The following is a 27,879-nucleotide window of genomic DNA, read 5'->3' as shown; positions in this document are numbered from 1 at the left end:
CCAGTCCTAGAGTCTGGGGAAGGCTCGGACGAGGGCTCTGCATCAGAGGCACAGAAAGGGCCATCTGGGAGGTACGTGCTGCCTCCAGAGTCGGACATCAGCGAGGCAGAGGAACAGGGGGAGCCTGTTCCCAGTGCGCGCATGCACAGAGCTACCAGAAGGCAAGAACAGTTAAAACAAAAGGGGCGACTTGGGAGTAGGGCTGGGAGATGATTGGCATCTCCCATAAGACTTAAAAGAGGAGCAAAGATACCTGGGCCTTTGCAGGAAGCAACAATGTTAATTCTGTGCAGTTTAAAGCCTGAAGTTCTGTTTGATTCTGGACTCCGTGTGGCTTTGCCAATTAGGTCTTTGGCAGCGTGTCAAGGGAGATAAAGGTGGGTGATTATCAGCCTTATCCCGAAGGACTCTTTACAACTATTTAGGACTCATCGGTGAATGAACAGAATTTACAGCAGTTAAAATAAAAGAGGTTTTTGGGACTGCTCGTGTGTTTTTCCGACTCAGGAAGCCTAGGTCAGAACTGAAGAGGGAAACTGATCCAGTTTTGTTACTCCACCCCACCCCACTCTTTCCCACAAAAGAGAAGCTTTCCTCGAGTTTCCTAAATGTATTGTCCTTCCTACAAGGACAATAAATTGTCCTAGTGTGAAGGGCGCGTCGGTAAAACGGCTCGCTTTGTTACCCTGCTACATTTGTTGTGATCCGCCAGCAGCCTGCGGAGCTGGCAGTTGAATCGGACAGTGATGTGGCTGATGAAGAAGAGGAGGAACAGCTGGGTCCAGTGCCTGACGTGCCAATGTGCAGAAAGGCAGAAGAGAGGAGAGCAATGGAAATCTATGGGCCGGTCCATGAGACGGAAGAGCCACCACTGCTAGCAAAGCCCAATCCTAGCTCTGGGGATAAAAAGGCAGCGGCTGGAGATGAATAGGTGTGGCAGACAACTATTCATCTCCCTGCTGGACAGACTAGTTAGCCTGTGTTGAGAGAGAAACTTTTTGCCGAGGCTATCGGCGCTCCTACTAAAGGAATCATTGCTTCAGCTGCAGAGGGTTTGTCGTGTTTGGGGAGCTGGGTCACAACAGGCTGCTTCTGAAAGCCATCAAAACTTACAATTCTACCTTTGCTCAGTCCATCCATTCATTGTTTGTTTGTTTTTCCATTTAAAAAAACATGATGTGGTGGTTGTTGTTGTTTTTACTTTATTTCAGGTTTCATTGCCCACTTTCAGAACTGACGTAGTTTACAATCCATATAACAAAAAGAAAATCTGCGTTTTTCTAACCGCTATGTACAAAGATTGCTGGCTTGAGACGGGTATAATTTTGACCTCTTAAAAAAATGGCAGCGGCTGTTTAAAAAAAGCCAACTCACCTGTCTTCCTTAGGAAGGGACAGAGGGAAACAGGTACTCAAGGTCTGCTTAAAAGCAATTGGGAAGGGGCCATGCCTCCCACCCACCCACCAAAAGGAGTTCAAAAGAATTGAGCCATGGAAAAGCTCTTTTCCCTTATATGCTAGGCGGAGCCCTGTTGTTAAACGGTTTAATAATGGCTAAAGGAGAAGGAGGGTGATGGTGTGTGTGTGTTGGGAGGGAGGGAGGGAGGGAGCCTCAAGAATGGTATTCCTCCTCCAAAATGTCTGTGAAAATCGAGATATTTCATGCTGATCAAATCCTGCCGGTTTTTACTCCTTGAAGCAAGAGAAGTAAGAGCCATGCTTTCGTTTGCCAAACTTCTGCTAATATTCTATACTTTTAGCCGGTGGGGATTGGCTGCCTTCCTGCCTTCTCTAAAGCTAGGATCAAGACCCCAATTCTATTTTTATTTTATTTTTTGTGGAGGAGGGGAATATTTTTACCTATCCCACCCCACAAAAGCAATAAATTCCCCACCCCCAGAAAAAAGAAACCCCACTGTTTTGGTGTGGGGTTGTAGGTTTTTTTTGCCGTGACCCATCCAAAGAGCATCTCCCCCTAACCCTGCAGCCCACCACTAGCATTTCTCACACCCTTCTTGTTTTAGACGTAGCTTAAACGGAGACAAAGAGTCTTCGCCGAGGGAGCCGGTCCTGCTTTCTCTTCCGAGGTTTTGATGCGTTAAGGAATGAAGAAAAGGTTCTCTTTTTTTTTTTAAGACGGTTGCGTGCTAAATCTGCAGCTTCTTATCCAATTCGGCCAGCAGGCCCTGGATGTCGCAGACGAAGCGGTAGACGTAACGCTGCCCGCTGGTCTTATGAATGATGTTCTTGTGGTAATAGTAGCGCAGCCCCCGACTCAGTTTCTCGTACGTCATGCGCGGCTTGTTCTTACGCTTGCCCCAGCGCCTGGCCACCTAGCAGGAAATGAGAGCGGGGGGAGGAATGAGTAAGCGGTCCATTGACACTGATAACCAGAAGCACCATTTTAGCCCGAGTCCTTACTCAAGCGTTGCTCCTTGTGGCTTGTGCCCAAATAATGCTGCATTGCCTTTGCCTATTGTGGCTACTCAAGCTGACCACAGAGACTATTTTGGCCATTGAGGGAGAGGGGAGCCGCGGTGGATGGGGCCGTGATGTTTCTTCTCTGGGTTTAGGCGAAGGAGGGAGTTTTACAGGCGATGGAGTCCATTAAACTCACTGTACCGTTGGCTTCATGATGGAGGGAAACGTCTGGTCTTTTTGTTTGTTTGTTTGTTTACATTTATATCCCGCCCTTCTGCGAAGACTCAGGGCGGCTTACATTGTGTAAGGCAATAGTCTCATTCTATTTGTATATTTATATACAAAGTCAACTTATTGCCCCCCCCAACAATCTGGGTCCTCATTTTACCTACCTTATAAAGGATGGAAGGCTGAGTCAACCTTGGACCTGGTGGGACTAGAACCTACAGTAATTGCAGGCAGCTGTGTTTTAATAACAGGCTTCTTACAGCCTGAGCCACACCGCGGCCCTTTGATATGGGGATTGGGAGTTCAGCCCTGGGTTGTTTATATGCTCTAATGCTAGGCCCATGATGGCAAACCTATGTCACAGGTGCCAGAGGTGGCATGCAGCACCCACTCTGATAGCACGCGAGCCGTCGCCCCAGTTCAGCTCCGATGTGCATGTGCGCGCGTCTCCCACCAGTCACCTGGTCTTTGGGCCTCTGCTACGCATGTGTGGGAGCAGGGCGTATGTGGGGGGCCAGGTATGCATGCGCGGAGGGCAGGGAGGGTAAATGCAGGGGGAGCCACACGCATATTGCATTTTGGGGGTTCGGCGCATTGTGCATGCATTTGCACGCCAGTACGCTCTTTGGGCACTCAGTCCGGAAAAGGTTAACCATCACTGCGCTAGGCCAATGTTTGTTGAATAAGCTACAATTGGTTGCAGGCAACCCATTTAAGCCAAGCCAACCACATCTAAAACTTGCTGAAGTGGATACATCTGCTCAGCTTTTCCTTTTTCCTTTTGCACATTCATAGGGGCCTCTGGTGGCTCAGGCTGCTAAGACAGTCTGTTATTAACACAGCTGCTTGCAATTACTGCAGGTTCAAGTCCCACCAGGCCCAAGGTTGACTCAGCCTTCCATCCTTTATAAGGTAGGTAAAATGAGGACCCAGATTGTTGGGGGGGCAATAAGTTGACTTTGTATATAATATACAAATGGATGAAGACTATTGCTTAACATAGTGTAAGCCGCCTTGAGTCTTTGGAGAAGGGCGGGATATAAATGCAAATAAAATAAAATAAAAAAAAATAGGGACTAAGCGCTTGATTTAACAAACACAAAACCATGTCATCCTGAAGACACGCAGATATAATAGCTGTAGTCTATGTATGATATTATACAGAGAATACAATATCTCTGTATTCCTGAGCGTGACGCTTTGCCACAAGGGAAGGGCACCATGGGTTGTATATAAACGAGGAGAGGGGTTGAGGGAGACTCACCTCATGTGGGTCACAGAGCTTGAATTCCCAGTCGTTCCCTGTCCAGCGGATGAGGGCTTGGCAGGAGCCATCTTGCAGGAGCTCCAGCAGAAAACGCCATAATTGAATAGGTCCGGCCCCTGCCATGAAAACAGGAGATGGAACAGGGGCGATTTGGAAAGGGTGCTGTGGACTCACATCACCACAGCACCTCAAAGCTGTTCATTGCAACCAGGAAAAGAATATAACTGCCTTCAGGAGATGCCACTTAAAAATAGAGGCAGCTTTAAAAGAAAGGAAGAAGAGAGGAAGGAAGGAAGGAAGGAAGGAAATTACGTAGGGTCGAGCTGGCTTGCTGTCAAGGTTCCGACAGATGCCCTAATTGAATCATGAGACTCGAGCCAAGCTTTAGACCCTGTGTAATTTACGCCCCAATTATGACCCTGTTCCCTCCCCCCACCCGGTGTGTCATCAATTATATTAGCATCTGGTTTATTTGTTTGTTTGTTTGTTTGTTTGTTTATTTATTTATTTATTTATTTATTTATTTATTTATTTATTTATTTAAATTTCTAGACCGCCCTTCTCCCGAAGGACTCAGGGCGGTTTACAGCCATATAAAAAACAACATTACAAACATTAAGATAATTTAAAATGAAATATTTAAATTTAGGCTAACTCCATTTAAAAACCCATTTAAAATTCCCAATTAAAACTATCAGGCCAGTCCTGCGCGATGAAATAGCCATGTTTTCAGCTCGCGTCGAAAGGATACCTGGTGGTAGTTCGTTCCAGAAGGTTGAAGCCCCCCACAGAGAAGGCCCTCCCCCTGGGGGTCGCCAGTCGACATTGTCTAGCCGACGGCGCTCCAAGGAGGCCCACTCTGTGGGAGCGCACTGGTCGCTGGGAGGCCGTCGGTCGCAGTAGGCGGTCCCGTAAATACCCAGGTCCCATGCCATGAAGCATGGTTTAAAGGTGGTAACCAATACCTTGAATTGCACCCAGATGATCACTGGAAGCCAGTGCAGCCTACACAGGAGTGGTGGTATATGGGAGCCTCGACTTGCTCCCTCTATCACCCGCGCGGCTGCATTCTGGACCAGTTGAAGCCTTCGGGTGCTCTTCAAGGGGAGCCCCATGTAGAGAGCACCCGAATTGGTCCGAACTGGCTGAATCCCACCCCTGACTGTAACCCAAAGCCAGAGAAACAGAATGGCTGATACCCAAATACAGGACGTTTCCTAATTTTGGAGTCACCACTGAGAAGCCAACATCATACCTGATCTTAATGTTCGGGCAAGCAATTAAAAAAATAATTGCAACTCCACACCCTTTTAAGACCTGAAGTTTAGTGTCAGCGTGTTATGGGTTTCTGAAGTCTTCCAACCCATGCTCCCCAGTCAACATTACCTGCCCGATCTCTAGGTGAAGCATTGGTGTTCTTGCTGTCAGCTTGGTCTCTGCGTTCCCGTTTTTTCTGGCTCCTGATTGGTGAATCGCATTGGCAAGAATCGCTGTCCAAAGCACTGGATTGGCTGCCTGAATCGGGGCCAAGGGACTCAACCCAATGTTCTAGAGGCAACAACAATGGATGAATTAGAATCAGGGAAGTAAGCATGAAAGCTAGTAAGCCCTGCAACATCAAAACTTTACAAAGGACAAGAAACACACACACACAGACAGAGCTTGCATTCGCACAATCCCTTTAACAACTTCCTTAAAGCAGGAGGCCCCAAGTCCTGGTCCATGGATTGGCACCGATCCACAACACGGCGGAAACCAGGCTATGGAAACAAGTGAAGCCCCATCCGCAGGATGCAGGCAGCACATGAAACCATGCCCCCTTGAGTCCATGAAAGAATCTCTTTCCACAGAACTGGTCCCTGGTACCCAAAAGGTTGGGGGCTGCTGCCTTAAAGGCCCAATAGCAGGGGTGAAATGCTCCCGGTTCCGACCGGATCTCCCAATCCGGTAGCGATGGCAGCAGGTGGTTCGGAGAACTGGTAGCAAAAATCCCTGCCCCCCTCATCAGAGGCTTTTAAAATCATTTTTTTTTACAACCTCTTTGGCCACATTATCATTTTGACACACACGCAAAATGATAATGCAAGCTGAGAAACAGCACCAAACTAAAAAAATAATAATTCTAAAGCATGTTGAAAATGAGTTTTTTTTTAAAAAAAAAAAATTCAGGAACTTGAAGGGTAGTTTGGGGGACAGGAATTATACAAAGTTTGTGCCAATCTGAGATTTTTACCTTCCTTCTGCTGTTCTTGCTGATCTCCAGGAGGCAGCTGAGCAGAAGACACCTGTTCTTCAGGAGAATCAGGATACAGAACAAAGCAAGGCTGAGGAGCAGCCGGGAGGCAGCTGGAGCCCTCGAGGCTGTGGAGGTCTTGTTGGAGCACCATTCTTGAAGCTGCAGGAGATTCAAGGTACAGGTGTCATCAGAATCATGGGAGAACAGTAGTCCTAACATTTTTCTTATCTTGTGTCTATCTATAAGCATAGGTGTCTAATAGGGGGCAAGAATTCCAGGTTATGAAAATCTTCAGGCGCCAGTCTCAGAAGGAAGACAACTTCTGGTACTAAGAGTCAAAAGACACTAAACAATTTCACTCTCTCTTAAATGGATGTTGAAGTACAGGTGGGTGTTCTGACCTCGGCTTCCCCAAAAAGCACAAAGTAGAATCCTGGTCCCAACAAAACCCCTTATATTAAACGAACAGTGAATTCCTCTCATTCACCTTCAGCAAAGTCTTTCAAGGGAGAATTTGCAGTCACAGACCTTATCTGGCTTGGAGAGCTGCCAGCCCGATATCTTCAAAACTTGGCAAGGAGTCTCGGAGAGTCACAAACCAATTAGGCGAACTAATTGTCTCCTGCAAACTCCACTCCCCTTTCGCTCCTCTTTTATTCCCTCTGGGAGGGGGCATTCATCATCCACCTGTGGCCTTACTCCCAAGTCGACCCTTGTTCTTTAGCTGTTCCCTTCGTCGGGCAACTCTGCGCATGCGCACACTGGGAACAGGCTCCAGCTGTTCATCTGCCTCACTGATGTCTGACTCCGAAGGCAGCTGACAACTGTCAGACGGCCCTGGCCCCCTCTCTGCCTCCGAGGCAGAGCCCTCATCAGGGCCTTCCCCAGACTCCAGGACTGGCTCATATTCCTCCCCAACTTCCTCACTATCTGAATCTGCTGCCAGCTCTGTTGGCCACTGGCGGGCCACAACAGTGGGGATAAAGAAGAAATAGAATTAATGTGCCCGCCAAACAAGAGATCAAATTAAGAAACCAATGCCAGATAGTTCAGGATTACTTTTGAATGGCTCTAGTAATAGTATCTTGCAAATCTGAATTTCTTCTTCCTTCCTTCCTTTTATCTTTATGTGAATTAGAGAGGGGCTAATCTAAGACATTTTTCCCATATTATTTTCTTGGTCCAGGCTCAAATTTCTGTTCTTTGATATTGGCTTGGTAGCAGCAACTTCATCTGAAAGTTATTCTTACAGCCCATCTCACCTTCAAGGCCATTCCCTGTGTCCTCTATAGAGTGAGAAAACAGAGGATACATTTATTAAGTGCTTAACTAGGGTTTGTCTGAGTCAGAGTTGCCTGGATTCATAAGCCAGGATTTATGCACAATGCACATAACACTTCAAGCTCTATTGTGGCTTGATCAATTGGACTTTAGGGTCAGTGGTGGGTTTCAAAAATTTTTACTACCAGTTCTGTGGGCGTGGCTTGGTGGGCTTGGCATAGGCGTGGCTTGGTGGGCATGGCTTGGTGGGCATGGCAAGGGAAGGATACTGTAAAATCTCCATTCCCTCCCTACTCCAGGGGAAGGTTATTGCAAAATCCCCATTTCCTCCCAATCAGCTGGGATTTGGGAGGCAGAGAATAGATGGGGGCAGGGCCAGTCAGAATTTTTACTACCGATTCTCCAAACTCCTCAAAATTTCCGCTTCAGGTTCTCCAGAACTGGTTAGAACCTGCTGAAACCCACCTCTGTTTAGGGTGCCTGCCACCATTTGACTCACCCTTCCAAATGTAAGGAAAAATTTAAGCAGAAAGAAAAGTCTTGTGATGGTAAGATCTAAGGAATGGTCTGTCTATGGCAGGTATGGGTTGTCCATCTCTAGAAGTTTTGAAGAAAAGACTGGATAATCATCTCTCATTAATTAATCTTCAATTAACCAGTGGAACAGCTTGCCTTCAGATGTTGTGGGTGCTTCATCACTGGAGGTTTTTAAGAAGAGCCTGGACAGTCACTGGTCTGAAATGGTATAGGGCAGGCCATAGGGTCTCCTGCTTGAGCAGGGGGCTGGAGTAGAAGACCTCTAAGGTCCCTTCCAGCCCTCTACTCTGATTTTGATGGTTTAACTGATTCTCCTACACATTGCAGAAGGTTGGACTAGACCAGTGGTTCTCAACCTTTATAGTGCTGCGACCCCTTTAATACAATTCCCCACGATGTGGCGACCCCCAACCGTAAAATTATTTTCGTTTTGAATTTATCGCGCCTGAAGCCGTATTGGCTAGCGATCTGAACTGCTTGCGATTGCCTTGAGGACGGAGGCATTAAAGCGGAGACTCCTCCCCTATTAAGTTTATCGTGCCTGAAGCCAGATTAGGCTAGCGATTGGGAGTGATTGCAGCTGGCTTGAGAGGGAGACATCAGAGCAAAGATTTTTCTCTTTTTTAATTGATCACGCCTGAAGCCGAATTCGGCTAGCGATTTGAAGAGCCTGCAGCTGGCTTGTGGAGTCAACCATTGGAGTGCGATTCTTCAACTCGCAAGTATACTTCCCATATTTCCGATGATCTTAGGTGACCCCTGGCAAATCGTCATTCGACCCCCAATGGGGTCCCGACCCACAGGTTGAGAACTGCTGCACTAGATGATCTTCTAACTTCTAACCCAACTCTACAACTTTCTACAATTTGATAATGAGACTAGTGACTTCTGATAAGTGTCTGGGAAACTTCAGAAGAATTCTCATATTCACGTATAATGAAAATTGTCTTTATATAGTGTGGGAGAAATGGTATGAATGGCTGGCGGAGAGAGAGATAAAAAGCAAGGAAAGATCAAATAAAGAAGATATAGGAGCAGAAATGTAACAACACATAAGAGGAAGCAGAAAAAATGTAGCTTATAGAAATGAAATTGGGTACACTGTTATTTATATGTATATATGTAAATAAATTATTATTAGACTTGTATATATAAAGGATACATTGAAATAAGGGAGGAAAAATGGACAAGTAAGGAATGATTAACTGTTGCGAAATTGTTGGAAAGAAAGTATTGTGTAAAGATTCTTTTTTGTTTTTTTAAAAAACGTTTAATAAAAATCATTTTTTAAAAAAAGAAAATGGTCTTTTATGCTATACCTACAAACACAGCAATATTCCTGTTGTAGTAGCACAGTAGTAGTTGTTGTTTCTTTTATTCCACCTACTCCTCAATCCACATTTCAGATACACGTCCCGATTCCCATCATTCCCATAATGAGTTGTGCTGGCAAGGAACCATGGGACTGATAGTCTAACCTTTCTAAAGGGGAACGTTTTTTGGGGAAGGGAAGGCTGATGACTGGCAGCCTTACAACACTGCGGCAAAGTTTTTAAACCTTCACTTCCTCTTCTTGCTTTAACTCCCAGTTGTGTCAAGTTGTCACAGGGAGGTCCTTTGTATTACGCTGTTATGTTGTTTCTGCTCTATCTTACTCTAAAGCCCTGGTCGATTTAACTAATTTCAGACAGAAGTGCATAGGATGTTTTGAAAAGGGGAGAAGGGGAAAGTTTCTTTTTTCTCCCAAAACACGTATGCCATCTTGCCAAAGCCATTGCGTTCATGCACTAAGAAATAGCCACAAGGACTTGTGACATCTCACTTCCCTTTAAACAGGTACATGCAAGGTATTCTTTCTTAACTGTACCATTTTCAAAACGATTCATTGAAACGTACTGAGCCTAAAGAAATCTTTCTGCTTCACTGAATGTGCAACGATGGATAAGCTACAGTATATAGTTATAACAGGACCAAGTTTAAGCAGGAATGATTCCCCTATATAAGCAGGGGTGGGCTTCCAAAATTTTAGCAAGGGGTTCTCTGCCCGGTTGCTGGGTGGGCGTGGCCATGGTGGGTGTTATTATTATTATTATTATTTATTAGATTTCTAGACCGCCCTTCTCCCGAAGGACTCAGGGCGGTGTACAGCCAAGATAAAACATAAACCATGTACAATTAAAAACGAATTAAGAAACTTATTATACAATTTGGCCGAAAAATTAAAATATTTAAAATCTAAAGACCCCAATTTAAAACATAAATAAAATTTAAAATTTAAAAAACTCTAAACAGTTTAAAAGAAAAGCCTTAAGCCAGCCCCGCGCAAATGAACAGATGTGTTTTCAATTCACGGCGAAAGGTCCAAAGGTCAGGTATTTGGCGTAAACCAGGGGGAAGCTCGTTCCAGAGAGTAGGAGCCCCCACAGAGAAGGATCTTCCCCTGGGGGCCGCCAGCCGACATTGTTTGGTGGATGGCACCCTGAGAAGTCCCTCTCTGTGTGAGCGTACGGGTCGGTGGGAGGCATGGGGTAACAGCAGGCGGTCCCGTAAGTACCCAGGCCAGGGTGTGGCCTAGTTGGCTTCCTGCATCATGGGGGGGTGCTTTTTTCCCTCCCTGGGGTCCAGAGGCTTTCCTTGAGCCTCTGGGAGAGCGAAAACAGCCTCCCTAGGCTCCAGAGGCGCTCTGGAGGCTGGAAATGAGCCCGTTTCTGGCCTTCCCAAACTTCCGGTAGGCCCAATTTTCGCCCTCCCCGAGCCTCTGTGCGCGCCCTGCACTTACCTGCATCAAAAACAGGCCGCGTGGAGACTCCTGGGTGGAGAGGGGTGGGTGGGGCCAGCCAGGAGTGGGATTTGGGGGTTTGCTGAACTGCACAGAATCTTAGCTAGAGGTTCTCCCGAACCCCTGCGAACCCCCAGCAGCCCCACCCCTGGTCATAAGTCACGTTACTAGCAAGGCAAAATTAGATAATACGGCTTCCCCCCCAAAAAAAGTAAAGTGGCTAACTAAAAAAAACACACACACAAATGAAATGATTTAAACAGATATAAGCAAACATGCCCAATTATTAAATATTAGAAGTATAGCATAAATATTTATGTGTCCCAAAAGTGCCATTCAAAAGGCAGCTGGACTTAATTGAAGGTTACTGGTTGGGGGAAAAAGAATGAAGAGGAGATTGTGTCATCAAATTCTTTATTGCAACATTTTTAGTTTGTGCTATTTTTTTATATATATATATATTTATTTTTCGCTCTCTGGTACTCTTTAAGCTTCTGTAATATAATAATTCAATGAAAAGTTAACACTTTTTGTTTCAATTTGATTTTTTTTAGGTTTCTAACGAAAACCCAAACATAAATGCAAAATTAAAAAAAGCAGGTCAAGAAGATAAAAGAATAAAGCACAAAAACGGTGGGTCTAAAAATCTCGAGGAGGTTATAATTTTAAGTTGCATTGTTAATAAATGGCTGAATACAGTGCCTAGATTACTAAAAGTCCCTGTCAAGCTTTAAGCAAGGATAAATTTCAAGAATCACGGCCAACACAGTATAAACTGCCCCATGAGCTGCAAAAATTGAGTCAAAAGTGAGCCCCTGTTCTGTTTTAAATATTCTAAACACTGAAGTTCGAATCAACTTGAGGTTTGAGTCCCCATGTGGTGAGGTTTGAGTCCCCATGTGGTGAGGTTTGAGTCCCCATGTGGTGAGGTTTGAGTCCCCATGTGGTGAGGTTTGAGTCCCCATGTGGTGAGTTTGGCAGCCACGTTAAACGTGTTTAGTAAATAAATGAACCTGTTAATCCTCATTTTCCATCAAATGAGAATTTGATAGTTGTGAGAGTGTAAACCCCACACAAGAAATTAAAAGACGCTTGCTCCTGGGGAGGAAAGCTATGGCAAATCTAGACAGCGTACTAAAAAGCAGAGAGATCACCCTGCCAACAAAAGTGCAGATAGTCAAAGCTATGGTTTTCCCAATTGCAATGAATGGCTGTGAAAGTTGGACCATAAGGAAGGCTGAACGCCAAAGAATTGAGGCCTTTGAACTATGGTGCTGGAGGTGAAGACTCCTGCCAATCCCTTGAACTGCAAGGCAGTCCAACCAGTCAGTCTTAGAGGAGATCAACCCTGACTGCTCTTTAGAAGTCCAGATCCTGAAGATGCAACTCAAATACTTTGGCCACCTAATGAGAAGGAAGGACTCACTGGAGAAGAGCCTAATGCTGGGAATGATTGAGGGCAAAAGAAGAAGGGGACAGCAGAGAATGAGGTGGCTGGATGGAAGCAGTTGGCGTGAGCTTAAATGGACTCCAGAGAATGGTAGAGGACAGGAAGGCCTGGAGGAACATTGTCCATGGGGTCGCAATGGGTCGGACACAACATCGCAACTAACAACAACAACAAAGCCCCACACTTCAGAAAGCACAAGTATTTCCCCTTAGTGCCACTAGCTTTCTCTATTATTTATTTATTTATTTGTTTGTTTCAATTTCTATACCACCCTTCTCCCGAAGGACTCAGGGCGGTTTACAGCCAATTTAAAACAACATGGATATACACAAAAATTAAAACATAATTAAAAACTAATTTTGAAATTTGGCCCAACAAATTAAAACAGTCCTAAAAATTTCATAAAACCCCCACTAAAAGTTCATTAGGCTAGGCCCGCACGATGGAATAGAAAAGTCTTTAATTCGCGTTTAAAGGTCCGGAGGTCGGGGAGTTGACGCAGCCCCGGAGGCAGCTCATTCCAAAGGGCAGGAGCCCCCACAGAGAAGGACCTCCCCCTGGGGGTCGCCAGTCAACATTGTTTGACTGACGGCACCCTGAGGAGGCCCTCCCTGTGGGAGCGCACAGGTCGATGGGAGGCAGTTGGCGGCAGTAGGCGGTCTCGTAAATAACCCGGTCCTGTGCCATGGAGCGCTTTAAAGGTGATGACCAACACCTTGAATTGCACCCGGAAAACCACCGGCAGCCAGTGCAGCCTGCGCAGGAGAGGTGTTACAGGGGAGCATCGTGGTGCTCCCTCTATCACCCGCGCAGCCGCATTCTGGACCAGCTGGAGTTTCCTGGTGCTCTTCAAGGGGAGCCCCATGTAGAGAGTGTTGCAGTAGTCCAGGCGGGAAGTGACAAGGGCATGAGTGACCGTGCATAGGGAATCCCAAAACTCACCACCATGATACGGTTCTCTGTAGTCTGGATCAGAAGAGACCTGTTTCAATTCCACAATGGTCTTGGTGTACTCAGGAAAACCTCAAAAGAAAGAGATAATTCCATTAATGTTTATTCTTGCGGTGATGGTGTGTGGTGTTAGATGCATTTACTGCTGCTTACAACTCTACTGCTAAATTGACACTAAGGTTCGTTCATAGGCGATTTCTTGAAGATCGATGGATAAACGGCTCGAGAAAAAACATGGGATTTTGTTTCTATCTATGATAAAAGCAGCAAGATCTTTGCAAGCACAGAGAACACATGGTTAAATTTGTACCTTATGACTATCATTAAGTGTTGTACCTTATGATTCTTGATGAAGGTATCTTTTCTTTTATGTGCACTGAGAGCATAGGCACCAAGACAAATTCCTTGTGTGTCCAATCACACTTGGCCATTTAGAAATTCTATTCTATTCTATTCTATTCTATTCTATTCTATTCTATTCTATTCTATTCTATTCTATTCTATTCTATTCTATTCTATTCTAGAAGGACCTGCAGATTCCTACAATGGAAGAATGGAGGGTGAAATTAATGGAGCTGGCTGAAATGGCGAAAGTAAAAACTTCAATTAAAGAGAAGAAAACTTTGAAGGCCACTTTTGAATGCCTTGCTTAAAATGGAAAGAAATGATTTTTGGAGGGATCTGACGATGAGAACTATTCATGATTACTAAAAATAAGGAGAGAAAAAATGCCAAGTATAAAAAGAATAACTTCCAACTTCGAAACAGTTACAAACATATTTTTTTGGCAAACTTTTAATAAAATATACTTTAAAAAAAGAATATCAATCGTTCTTATTCCTATTAACATTAGACTACTGCTTTATGGTTAAAGAGAATGTTTAGCAACATTTAAATTCAAGTCTCTATGAACCTGCCTCCACCCTATTCTTAATTTTGTTTATAATCTCTTCTTTTCAGATTTGTTTAACGTCTAAAATCAAGCCTTAAAAAAAGAGAGAGAAAATAAAATCATTCCTGCGTGAATTTTCATAACTATAATGGATTCAACAGAAAAGGGATGGAAAGGGAAGAGGGAAAAATGCAGATTCATGCACCCTCTTAAAATAAAGGAGCAATTCTTATAAAGCACCAGTTTTAAATAAATAATTCGAGATGTTGGTGCTGGGGCAGTATTCCAGTATTCCAACTTCTTCTGCCGCCCAGGATGCTAGTTACCTTTTAAGCCAAGGGATTCATGGATTGGCACTGTCTTCTCAAAGCCTTCCAGTTCAGCGAGGTAACTTCCACCAGTCCAGCTTGGCAGCTGCTGCTCCATCTCATTTTCTGGTAGAAACCAGGAACCTATGTCACCAAAGTCGTCTTGGAAAATCTTCCTGTACTCTTCCAAAAAGTCTTGGGGAATGTAAAGAGAGAGAAAAGAATGTAAGAGGTGTTCGTATTCTTTTACTATGCACCCAGGCTCACCGCTGAAATTAGCAATAGCCTGACTTGGTGGGCTGAGATAGCTACAGCCCATTGCTCTCACTGCATTTGAATACTCATGCAGGACACAAACATGAAATAATTTAAACTTAATGTTAACCGCTTCAATCTTGATTGCAGAAAATATGACTTCTGTAACAGAGTTATTAACACTTGGAACACACTACCTGACTCTGTGGTCTCTTCTCAAAATCCCAAAAGCTTCAACCAAAAACTGTCCACTATTGACCTCACCCCATTCCTAAGAGGGCTAAAAGGGGCGTGCATAAGAGCACAAAAGTGCCTACAGTTCCTGTCCTATTGTTTCCTTTCATTGTATCAAATTATGCAGATCCCTTGCATCCTGGACATAAACTGTTTCAACTCCTACCCTCAAAACGACGCTATAGAGCACTGCACACCAGAACAACTAGACACAAGAACAGTTTTTTCCCCGAAGGCCATCACTCTGCTAAACAAATAATTCCCTCAACACTGTCAGACTATTTACTGAATCTGCACTACTATTAATCGTTTCATAGTTCCCATCACCAATCTCTTCCCACTTATGACTGTATGACTATAACTTGTTGCTGGCAATCTTTATGATTTATATTGATATATTGATCATCAATTGTGTTGTAAATGTTGTACCTTGATGAACGTATCTTTTCTTTTATGTACACTGAGAGCATATGCACCAAGACAAATTCCTTGTGTGTCCAATCACACTTGGCCAATAAAAATTCTATTCTATTCTATTCTATATAGTTATTGCATACTTTTGCTCATAAATATGCTTATATGATATGTAGTTATTTTATGTTGATGCTTGTGTACTGTTGTGACAAAATAAATAAATAAATAAATAATGTTTATTTCTTTGAAACTGATGCCACAGCTCCTGGCGACCTTGGGAGCAGTGGTGAAACCCAATTTTTTTTTACTACCGGTTCTGTGGGCGTGGCTTGGTGGGTGTGGCAGGGGAAGGATACTGCAAAATCTCCATTCCCACCCCACTCCTGGGGGGAAGGATGTTGCAAAATCTCCATTCCCACCCCACTCCAGGGGAAGGATACTGCAAAATCTCCATTCCCACCCCAATCCTGGGAGAAGGATACTGCAAAATCTCCATTCCCACAACAGGGGAAGGATACTGCAAAATCTCCATTCCTACCCCACTCTGGGACCAGCTAGAGATGGCATTTGCCGGTTCTCCGAACTACTCAAAATTTCCGCTACCAGTTCTCCAGAACCTGTCAGAACCTGCTGGATTTCACCCCTGCTCAGTAGATTTTTCAAACAAAAATCTAAGCAGGGTTAGACGTGATTAATGTTGGGATGAGAAACCACCAGAAAATGTCAAGTTTCAAATAAATATATGATCTCATACAGGTCGTCTTCGACTTATGACCACAATTGAGCCCAACATTTCTATTGCTAAGTGAGACATTTGTTAAGTGAGTTTTGCCCCATTCTACGACCTTTCTTGCCACATTTGTTGAGTGAATCACTGTCATTGTTTAAGTTAGTAATATGGTTGTCACGTGCATCTAGCTTCCCCATTGACTTGGCTTTGTCAGAAAGTCGCCAAAGGAGATGCTGCGACCCTCAGAAATATGAATCAGTTGCCAAGCCTCTGAGTTTAGTATCATAAGTAACTTTTTTTCAGTAGTGTCGTAACTTTGAACGGTCCTTAAATGAACTGTTGTAAGTCGAGGACTATCTGTAAACAAACTACCCACCCAAGAAGAAGGCAGGACCAACTTTTTTTCCCCATCACGTTGCCAGAAGCTGAGTTCAACTCTAATAAATTTCTACCTTTTCTTACTCTTCCTAGCCAGAAATGTTGGACAGAAGTTTTGATGAAAAAGTCAGGGGAATAGAATGGAATGGAATGGAGTGGAGTGGAGTGGAGTGGAGTGGAGTAGAGTAGAGTAGAGTAGAGTAGAGTAGAGTAGAGTAGAGTAGAGTAGAGTAGAGTAGAGTAGGGTAGAGTAGAGTAGAGTAGAGTAGAGTAGAGTGGAGTAGAGTAGAGTAGATAGAATAAAGAGTAGAGTAGAGTAGAGTGGAGTGGAGTAGAGTAGAGTAGAGTAGAGTAGAGTAGAGTAGAGTAGAGTAGAGTAGAGTAGAGTAGAGTAGAGTAGAGTAGAGTAGAGTGGAATAGATAGAATAAAGAGTAGAGTAGAGTAGAGTAGAATAGAATAGAATAGAATAGAATAGAATAGAATAGAATAGAATAGAATAGAATAGAATAGAATAGAATTCTTTATCGGCCAAGTGTGATTGGATACATAAGGAATTTGTCTTTGGTGTATATGCTCTCAGTGTACATAAAGAGAATAAAATACATTCATCGAGAATAAAAAGATACATTTAGCGATAGTCAAAGTTACTAATAAGCTATGAAATCGTACTAGGAAACAAATAAAAACAATATAAATTGAAAGATACAAGCAATATGGTTATAGTCATAAGTGGGAAGAGATAGATACTAGTAAGGAAGAGAAGAAGAATAGTAATACAATCTTAGTAAATTATTTGACAGTGTTGTGGGAACTGGTTGTTAAGCAGAGTGATGGCATTCGGGAAAAATCTACCTATCTGTCTATCTTTTATCAGCACAGTAGCTCTCCAAAAGGTGAGCAGAAGCGATCCAAATTTGGAGCGAGAAGAAGCCAGCCGAGGACAAACAAAGTTTTTAAATGCACCAAAAACAGCTGTGGGCTTTAGAGAAACTCCCACTCCCCACCCCGTTTGCAATCCTATAGAAGAGCCAGTTGAGCAGCCACTCTAAAAGGAAATGACTTTTCCATTCTCAGCTTTCCTCCTTCATCCCACCTGGTCACATGTCCCAGAATGGAGCATAGGCAGACACCCAAAGGTGGGTTTCACATACTTTTACCACCGGTTCGCCGCGCACTGAAAATGTGAGCACGTGTGTGCATACGCTTGCTTTGCGCGCGCCTTCTGCACATGCGCTTTGCTCTCGCGCATGGCTTACACGCACACATGCAGCTTAGAAAATGTGGCTAAATAGGACGGTATAGCACCAGGGTGGGTGGGCAAGCCCACCTGCGGTCGCCAATACCAATTCGCCCAAACCGGCTGAATACTACATTGCAGACACCCGTGGCTTTCCGGTTGCACATCTGCTTATACACATGTGGCCACAGCTGGGGAAGGATTTGGCAAGAATTCCAGAAGAAGACATGCTCCACATGTTTCCTCTGTTTGGATCAGAGGTGCAGGGACTTGCCAAGGCCAACTTAGTGGCCTGTTAAAAACAAGACGAAACTGTGGTTTCGCTTTCCAAAACAAATAAAAGCATCACTGACCCATTCCTTCGATCTCTCCTCCAACAGGGACCATTTGCACCGGGTTATCCCTCCAGCTTTCTTGCCAAGACTCCATATCTGGATAGAGACAAATATCACGCGAAGTGTTAGTACCACTTTATAATGCCTTGGTAAGGCCACACTTGGAATACTGCATTCAGTTTTGGTCACCACAATGTAAAAAAGATGTGGAGACTCTAGAAAGAATGCAGAGAAGAGCAACGAAGATGTTTAGGGGACAGGAGGCGAAAACATATGAAGAACGATTGCTGGAACTGGGTATGCCTAGTTTAAGGAAAAGAAGGACCAGGGGAGACATGACAGCAGTGTTTCAATATCTTAGGGGCTGCCACAAAGAAGAGGGAGTCAAGCTATTCTCCAAAGTACCTGAAGGCAGGACAAGAAGCAATGGGTGGAAACTAATCAAGGAGAGAAGCAACCTAGAACTAAGGAGACATTTCTTGACTGTTAGAACAATTAATCAATGGAACAACTTGCCTCCAGAAGTTGTGAATGCTCCAACACGGGAAGCTTTTAAGAAGAGATTAGATAACCATTTGTCTGAAGTGGTGTAGGGTTTCCTCCCTTCCAACTCTGTTATTCTATTCTATTCTATTCTATTCTATTCTATTCTATTCTATTCTATTCTATTCTATTCTATTCTATTGAAAATTCTTATTGGCTAGATGTAAAATATTTTGCAGGATCCTGGGACATGTATGTTTGCCTTCGTTCATAAAATATTTTATCTATGTATAGATTCAGATTTGCACACATGTACATAAATATAATATTCAGTTATGTAAAACTATTTTGTGAAATATTGAAGATTCTTACGTATATAAAATGGAAATTCATAACACACAAACAAATGTAAATTAAATGTTATGCATCTAATTATACTTTTCCAGAAAATGGCTTTATTCAGTAACTAAATTCAATAATTAAAACCGAACTAGAATCAGACCATTGGTCACATTGGGGAGAATTTGGGGGTGATCCACCTAACCTCTAGTGAAGAAAATGAACTGAATCAGGTTTCCCTAACTCAGCATCATCCAAAACTGTTGGCAACTCCCAGAATTCCATGGGGCATGATAGCCAGATGTTCCAGATGTTTGCAGTCTCAAGATTTCTTTGGCATCCTGGCTAAGGAGGGCTAAATTAAATAGCTTTTATTGTGTATCAGACTGCAGGTACTAGATATTAAGCCTGACGTAGATTGTGAGCAATGAACATATTTTTTGCATGAAATTTCATACACACACAGTTACATCATTCCAACACACAATACTTGCCTCAACCCTTGATTTTACTCACCGCTTTGCAGGGATCTCTTATGGGATGGCCGGCTTGCTTGGATAAATTTCTTGCAGGTAAAGAAATCCCAAAGCTGGGAGTGGCACAAAATATCTTCAGCTTCTTGGACTATGAAGTTGGGAGAAGAATAGTTACACCTAAGAGTATCTCTGGCCAATTGGCTTCTGCTGCTTTCCCCGTAAAAGTATTGGCCGGCGCTTGTCCCTTGCCAGGAGTCTCTCTGCCATTTCCCCCACCCACCCACCCATCTTTTCTGTCTGTATTCATATATCCTGGTACTTCTTTGTTCCCATTGGTTGAATAAAGGAGCAAGTTTCGTGACTTTTGCTGTGTTTTTGAGGGGAGGGCGAGGGGGAGGGTGGGCAGATGGATTTTCCATGTCAGCACAGCCAATGTGTGTGTCTGTGTGTGCGAAAGGGACAGGGAGAGAGGGAGAGGGGGAGAGAGAGAGAGGGTCTATATCACGACTTTGCAATCCCCGAGGGGCGACCAGGTGGCCAAATTTCAGAGCCAGGAGGAAAGTCGTGAGAGGAAGCAAGGCTGGGATGTTTATCTCTCAGGAACACAAAACAGTTTCACCAAATCTTCTAAGCAATGCTAGTCCTCCCCAACTCCAATCAATCTTAGAAAGGAGACACCGTGACTTCCGCCAAGGCCTGCCCTAAGCCAGAAAAGGGCAAATTTTCTCAACTGAGTCCAACGCCTTCTAACCCAGGGTTTATTATTCTTGAGAGCCAATGCTGTTTATCTAGGATGCTGAAAAAAGACCAGTCAAAGGGTAACACACGTAGAAAGCTCTTCCTAAGCTGCCGGATCACAGTTCTCAACAAGACATGCAAGTTCAAGGGTAGGGAGAGCTAGAATCCAACGCAGCCCTAGAAGGAACTAAGTTGACCAACCCATATAGTTGTACTTACACGCCGGACCAAAGGAGAGGAGAGCTGAGCTTAACAAATACTAGCAAGGAGAAGAGGATTTGGATCAGAATCGTAACATGGGAGGGAATGTGAGCCAGCTATACCCAACTGAATTCTGGTGCTTCCAATAGGACAGGGGTCTCCAACCTTGGCAACTTTAAGCCTGGTGGACTTCAACTCCCAGGATCCCCCAGCCAGCTTTGCTGGGAATTGAAGTCCACCAGGCTTAAAGTTGCCAAGGTTGGAGACCCCTGCAATAGGAGAAATCCAACTGCTACTTAAGAGAAATCTCCAGCTATTTACCCACAAAACAAGCAAGATATTCTCACCCCACTTAGATGCTAACAAGCACCTTCCTAACATTGAGGGTGACTTGTATTGAGGGGCCTCTGGTGGCTCAACAGACTATTGCAGTCTGTTATTAACAGCAGCTGCTTGCAATTGCTACAGGTTCAAGCCCCACTAGGCCCAAGGTTGACTCAGCCTTCCATCCTTTATAAGGTAGGTAAAATGAGGACCCAGATTGTTGGGGGCAATAAGCTGACTTTGTATATAATATACAAATGGATGAAGACTATTGCTTAACACAGTGTAAGCCGCCCTGAGTCTTCGGAGAAGGGCGGGATATAAATGCAAATAAAAAAAAAAACAGGAGTGGAGTGCGGGTGTGTGTGTTAGGACAAGCATTTAAAAAAAGAAAACAGAGTCTAGTTGCATTGCAGTGTTGTGCCGTGCAATTAAAACCAAAGAACTTGATTTTGGCCATGTCGACCACACACTCTCCTTGCACACTTTTCTCTATGACAAGCAATGAGTGGCAGAGTTTCCCAACCCATAGAGAAGCCAATCCCCTTGTACTTAAACAGCCCTAAACCACAAACCCACATAATTGGGTAATGGCTTGAGATTAGGCAAGGAACAACAAAAGAATCTCCCCACCCAACAAGCTTGTTACACCCCCCCACCCACCCAATTGAGCCCCACATCTGAGCCTCAATTCACCTTTCCCAACCTGGTCCTCACTAAATCACTTGGACTGTAACCCCCCCCCTTCACATACAAACACACACACATCACCTGGGCAAGGACGATAGACCACTGTAGTTCAACGCATCTGGGCAAGCCATTATTCAAGATCAAGGGTGCCTGGATATGATGTCCTGTGGAGGCCTGATCCCCCAGAGTAGATAGGATGGAAGTTGTGGGTGACATCAGTCCCCAAATAAATCTGATCTCCTTTATAATCCCAACTCAAGTATTTAAAGGAAGCCTCTGTCAAATTGAAATTTGCCATTCAATGGCAACTGAAGGAGGAGTTGGAGGCTACTTATAGCTCCGGGGTTTGTGCACCTCTGTCCTTTGTGAAATCTGCAGTCCGGCCACCGTACCTCCAAAGCCCTATTTGCTCTCCATCCTCAGGGAGGATGCATCCTCATCCCATCCTCATCCTCATCCCATGAACAAGGCCCCTCACCCAGCATTCCAGCTGCCCCTTTCAGAAGAACTCCTCTTACGTGCGCGTAGGCTCCCGGGTCCTATTGAGTTTGAGGGCGCTCCATTCTGTGCCCCTTCCAGGGAATCTCAGCAGAGAGAGAGGTGAGTAGGTGGGTGGGTACGCCAGCCTCCGAAAATATGATGCGAGATTGTGCAATCAGCCCCGGCGTTGAGACAAGGAGTGCACAACAGCAACCGGAAACCACAGGGCCCCCACGCCTTACCACGAAGCACAAACCAGGTGCAACGGAGCTCAGAAAAGTAGTAGAAAAAGAGGAGGAGGAGGAGAACACAGAAAAGAAAAGAAACTTCCCCTTTGCTCTGCCTAAGTTTTAGAATAGAATAGAATAGAATAGAATAGAATAGAATAGAATAGAATAGAATAGAATAGAATAGAATTTTTTATTGGCCAAGTGTGATTGGACACACAAGGAATTTGCCTTGGTGCAGATGCTCTCAGTGTACATAAAAGAAAAGATACGTTCATCAAGGTACAACATTTACAACGCAATTGATGGTCAGTATATTAATATAAATCATAATTGGAAAACTGGAGTTTTTTTTCAGCCGACAGCAAGTGTCTGGAGGAGCTTTCCAACAAGGCGAAAGTGGCAATGACCCAGGAACCAAGTTAAGTTGGGCACTGGTTTTTTTAAAGGGGGAAAAGATCTTAAAATCAAATTAATTTTTTAAAAAACCCAAAACACCAAGATAACGTTGCAGCCTCTCTTTGATCTGATCCCCGAAACATTGGCTGGATAGGCAGAGAAGAAATCAAGTATCTCTATTTCCCAAAAGATGGTTTAAAAACATGAAGTAGAAAAGAGGGTGAAATATTTGCCAGTTACCAAACCATCCCCTGGACCTGCCTTTCGGGGTTGAGGGGCAGGGGTGGGCTGCTGGGGGTTCGCAGAGGTTCAGGAGAACCTCTAGTTAAGATGCTGTGCAGTTTGGAGAACCCCCCCCCAAATCCCACTCCTGGCTGGCCTCGCCCACCCTGTCCCACCCCTCCCAGGAGTCCCCATGCAGCCCGTTTTGGATGCAGGTAAGTGCAGGGCGCACACGGAGGCTCGGGGAGGGTGAAAAATGGGCCTACTGGAAATTAGGGAAGGCTGGAAATGGGCTCATTTCCGTCCTCCAGAGCAGGGGTCTCCAACCTTGGTCCCTTTAAGACTTGTGGACTTCAACTCCCAGAGTTCCTCAGCCAACAGAGCTGGCTGAAGAACTCTGGGAGTTGAAGTCCACAAGTCTTAAAGGGACTAAGGTTGGAGACCCCTGCTCCAGAGGGCCTCCGGAGCCTGGGGAGACTGTTTTCGCCCTCCCGGAGGCTCAAGGAAAGCCTTGGGAGCCCAGGGAGGGCAAAAACGCCTCCCCCCTGTGGTGCAGGAGGCTAACTAGGCCACACCCACCATGGCCACGCCCCTCCAGCAACTGGGCAGAGAACCCCTTGCTAAAATTTTTAAAGCCCACCCCTGTTGAAGGAGCAGGGGAGAGGATTGGTGGCATGGTCCACCTAGGGTACCTGTTTCTGTTTGCTAGGAACAAACCTTGCAGCCTGAAAATACAATTTGCAATACTTTCCCTGGATGGGCCCTTTAGGACAGACATCCAGGAATCCCAACCAATACTCTACATGAGAGGTTTTCAAAGAACAGCCAGATTTAGAAATAAACCTAGCACTGCATCCTGCAGCATTATTGAGTTATCCCATTTATTTCTTTTTTTATGAAAAACACCCAACTGCAAAGTAACAAAAGAGGTTGAATCCTCACAACGCTCTAAGCCAGGAGAATCTAACCAAGATGAATTCTAACTGAGTTTTCTACATTGTGTGTGGATGGAACCCCTAGATTTGACTGTTGGGATGTATGTGAGCACCACTGGTAATGCTGATGTACGCTGTTGCTGCATCACAAAGCATTAAAGCCGGTAATTTGTTTCATAACATTTAACAGATTAACAGAGTTGGAAGGGACCTAATAGGTCAACTAGCCCAACCCCTTGCTCAAGCAGGAGACCCTATACCATTTCTGACAAATGGTGGTCTAATCTTTTCTTGAAAGTCTCAAGTGATGAAGCTCCTCCAACTTCCGAAGGCAAACTGTTCCATTGGTTGATTGTTCTCACTGTCAGAAAGTTCCTCCTCATTTCTAGGTTGAATCTCTCCTTGGTCAGTTTCCATCCATTATTCCTTGTCCGGCCTTCAGGTGCTTTGGAAAATAGCTTGACACAGCCCCCCTTTCTGTGGCAACCCCTCAAGTATTAGAAGACGGCTATCATGTCTCCCCTGGTCCTTCTCTTCACTAGACTAGCCATGCCCAGTTCCTGTAACCGTTCTTCATATGTTTTATTCTCCAGTCCCCTAATCATCCTGGTTGCTCTGCACTTTTTCTAGAGTCTCAACAACTTTTTAATAGTGTGGTGACCAAAACTGGATGCAGTACTCTAGGTGTGGTCTTACTAGGGCTTTATAGAGTGGTATTAGTACCTCACTTGATCTTGATTGTATATCTCTGTTAATGCAATTTAGGATTGTGTTGGCTTTTTTAGCTGCAGACTGCTGGCTCATGTTTAGCCGATTGTCCACTAAGACTCCAAGATCCTTCTCACAGTCACTGCTATTAAGCCTGGTTTCCCCCAGTTTATATTCGTGCTTTTGGTTTTTCTTAACTAACTGTAAGACTTTACTCTACGTTGAATTTCATTTTGTTAGATAGGGCCCAGTGTTCAAGTCTGTCAAGATCCATCTGCAAATTTGGTAAGTTCCCCTTCTATTCCCTCATCTAAGTCGTTTATGAAGATATTGAAGAGTATTGGGCCTAAAACGGAACCTTGTGGCACCCCACTGCTTAATTCTCTCCATGTAGATGTAGACCCATTAAGGACTACTCGTTGAGTACAATTCATCAGCCAGTTGCGAATCCATCTGGTGGTGAAGCTATCTATCCCATTTTTTCCTAGCTTACAAAGAAGTAGGTTGTTATCTTTATGTTATCTTAAAAATAAGAAAACCACTGAAACCAAGTTTTAAAAGCACAAATTCCAAATAACTAAAAGAGAACTCTAAAGTGAGGTGTTTTTTTTCCTATGGGGCTTAAACTTGTGATGATTCACTCATTTGTAAATGAGTTACAAATAAATAAAGTACATGCAATTAAGAACGGAAGAGAATAACAGAGGTGGAAGGGATCTTGGAGGTCTTCTAGTCCAACCCTACTCAGGCAGGAAGGAAACCTTGTACCATTTCAGACAAATGGTTGTCCAGTTAACTTGTTGGCCAAGATGCATGCTGGCCAGGATGCAGAATGCTAAATCAGAAAAAAAAAAAATCCGGGTGAAAATTGCCAAGTTTAACATATTGCGTGAATGCAACCAATAGGCTGATTACAATCCGAGTTAAGTATGTTGTGCAGACACAGCCTGGGGAGTGTATTCTACAGCAGGGGGTAGCAGAGTGAGCATGCTGTCAATGGAGCCCATCAAACAGAACTGTTAATTGATGGTATCTGCAGAAGATCCTTCCTGTAGAGATGAAAGACCAGACATAACATAACAAGAGAAGTCTATCCTTGGATGGCCAGCCCCTAGAATGCTTTCAGCAACAAAATTTAGAACCAGGACCTGGCACTGAGGCCAGGAAACAATAAACAACACATATCTTCCTCTTTATCAAACCCTTATAAGAAGAGACAAACCATCCATGACCATTTCAGTACCATTTCTGTAGGGTGAATGCAGTTAGCATGGGATTTCTAAGAAGTACATGTGAAAAACAAGAAGAGATAAGGTCAAGAATTTCGAACTGGTGCTGAATTCATGTGGATTAAGTACGAAAGACAATGGCCAGTATAAAACGAATATGCTTGAGAATGGTTTGGTCATATAGAGAGAATGAACAAGGATCAAACTGGGAAACAAATTAAGGAAGATTGGATGAATTGAGAGGAACACAAAGGCACCAGAATTCAAAGTTGGGTGGAGTTGAGAGAAGTTTTGATGAAGAAAAGCAGTATATGGATATAATGGAGGTAAGAAAGCTGTAATAGTGGAGGTATAGTGAAGGGTGTTGGCTTAAACTCAGAGACATGTATTGGACGGCAAAGATTCAATCACTTAGCTGCACCTGCCATTTTTGATTTCTTTCATCTTCCTTTGGCCTTTATTTAAATAGGGGCTGGCCTGATTGATTTTAGTATGGGGATTTTAGTGGGTTTTTTATAGGGTTTTACCTAGGTTTTAGTTTTGATAAATTTTAGCTAAATATTTTAATGTTACAGCGATTGAATCAATTTTTTAAATTTGATAGTGTATTTTAAATTTTTGGGGATTCTTGTCGTTTTATTGGCTGTACACCGCCCTGAGTCTTCGGAGAAGGGCGGTATAAAAATATGGATAAATAAATAAATAAATAAATAAAATATATTTTGATGTAGCTATATTTCTTTAAATGTATTTAGATGTAGCTCTATCTCCTTTTCTTTTTCCAGTTTCATGCCTATATTGACTTGTTCTTTCTTACTCTTTTTCTGTGTTTAGCAAATGATGATTATTATTATAGTTAATCTTCAACTAGATTCAATCAAATCCTAACCAAGTATATAGCCGGTTCTCAGTAGGGTGGTTTTTTTGCAAAGTCGGGATATTCAAGTCTAATAAGTTCAACATTTCCATGAATTTAGGTAGCCCTTTGTGTATTGCCCCAAGGCCTCCTAATGGACCCTAATTCAATTTTTACTCCCCTTGTGCTGTTTAAATTTAATCCGTTATGTAAATCCAGTTTTATTATCTCTTTTATTCATTAAACATGAAACTCAGTCAACTGAGCATTTAAAAATGTGTCACAAATACCATTGACTGGTGCTAATGGTTGATACGGGTTGCTGCCAGCATCTTAGGTATCAACCAAGTAGCTTCTTAAGATGTACTATGTTCCAAGTAGCACAGTTTTTTGCAGTTCCGCTGGTATTATTGCAGGAAGCTGCAATTTTTATTATTATTATTATTATTATTATTATTATTATTATTATTATTATTATTATTATTATTATTATTATATGATGAATATGGTTATGAAAATGAAAATCCATTGAAGAATAATATTGAAACAAAACTCAAACAATAATTAAGTTAACCATTTAATTAAAGACTATTAATTGTACATTTTTTGCCCCATGGCCGGTTTCTCTATATAAATATACATACATATGTCATATGCATCATGGTATTCCTTATTAATTAATAATAATAATAATAATAATAATAATAATAATAATAATAATAATAATAATAATAATAATAATAATAATGCACTTTTATTCATTAAACATGAAACTCAGTCAACTGAACATTTAAAAATGTATCGCAAATATCATTGACTGGCTCATATGGTTGATACGGGTTGCTGCCAGCATCCGAGGTATCGACCAAGTATCTTCTTAAAATATATGATGTTCCGAGTAGCCCAGTTTTTTGCAGTTCCACTGGTGTTATTGCAGGAAGCTGCAATTTCTTGATGTGTTTTGTAAAATTCTTGGACATGGTACCAAGTGCCCCAATGACAATGGGTATCACAGTTACATGTTTCATCCACATTCTGTTTCAAATTTATTCTTGCAATGGGTTTCCATTTTCATAACCATACAGTACACCACAATAATCTATAACACAGTTTGCTGGGGTTTGAATTTGTTTATTCTGCAAACAAGCCCATGGAGGTTAGTTAAACCATGACTTGAGGTCAGCTTAATTGGGTCAGCTAAAAACCAAATAGTTGCCTTTGCACCACATACTCAGTTTGAATAATATTAACCATGGTTCATTTTCTTATTCCCCTTGTGCTGGCCAAATGTAATCTAGGTGGTTAGTTTAGATAACGTGCAAAATCAGACTATGGATTAATTAAGTAATTAGGTTAAATGTGCTATGGGTAGATACAGTCATCTTATTGTACATGGCTAAGCAATAGTGATTTGTTCAACAAAATATAGCCCAAAATTTCTGGTCTCGTAAATTGTAAATCAGTCTAGAGCCTGGTTGATGCTTCTAGAACAGTATTTCCGAGTATTTCGGGAAAACCTCTAGCTAAGATTCTGTGCACTTTGGAGACCCCCCAAATCACACTCCTGGCTGGCCCCACCCCCCACCCCACCCCTCCCAAGAATCCCCACGCAGCCCATTTTGGATGCAGGTAAGTACAG

At 43.3% G+C, this 27,879-nt stretch overlaps 1 protein-coding gene across 4 annotated transcripts in view; it reads right to left on the bottom strand.

The window, feature by feature from the left end:
• Positions 1–1,204: 1,204 nt before the first annotated feature.
• ETV2 (ETS variant transcription factor 2) overlaps positions 1,205–27,879 on the bottom strand; it is a 28,867-nt gene continuing 2,192 nt past the window's right edge. For 2 of the 4 annotated variants that reach the window (XM_058195204.1, XM_058195203.1), the window contains exons 3-10: positions 19,272–19,379; positions 17,952–18,029; positions 14,368–14,544; positions 13,141–13,221; positions 6,149–6,310; positions 5,302–5,463; positions 3,913–4,031; positions 1,205–2,332 (exon numbers count right to left, since the gene is read on the bottom strand). In XM_058195204.1, coding sequence (XP_058051187.1) covers positions 2,147–2,332; positions 3,913–4,031; positions 5,302–5,463; positions 6,149–6,310; positions 13,141–13,221; positions 14,368–14,544; positions 17,952–18,027 — 963 coding nt within the window. In that variant the 5' untranslated portion in view covers positions 18,028–18,029; positions 19,272–19,379 and the 3' untranslated portion in view covers positions 1,205–2,146. Of the gene's footprint in view, positions 2,333–3,912; positions 4,032–5,301; positions 5,464–6,148; positions 6,311–13,140; positions 13,222–14,367; positions 14,545–17,951; positions 18,030–19,271; positions 19,380–20,188; positions 20,286–21,702; positions 21,984–27,879 lie in introns of those variants that run through there. The other 2 variants (XM_058195206.1, XM_058195205.1) reach the window with 2 other exon arrangements.

This window comes from Ahaetulla prasina, chromosome 10, assembly GCF_028640845.1.
Source record: "Ahaetulla prasina isolate Xishuangbanna chromosome 10, ASM2864084v1, whole genome shotgun sequence".
NCBI classification, from domain to species: domain Eukaryota; kingdom Metazoa; phylum Chordata; class Lepidosauria; order Squamata; family Colubridae; genus Ahaetulla; species Ahaetulla prasina.
Note: the sequence above shows the minus strand (reverse complement) of the source record. Positions and strands in the feature narration are given on the sequence as shown.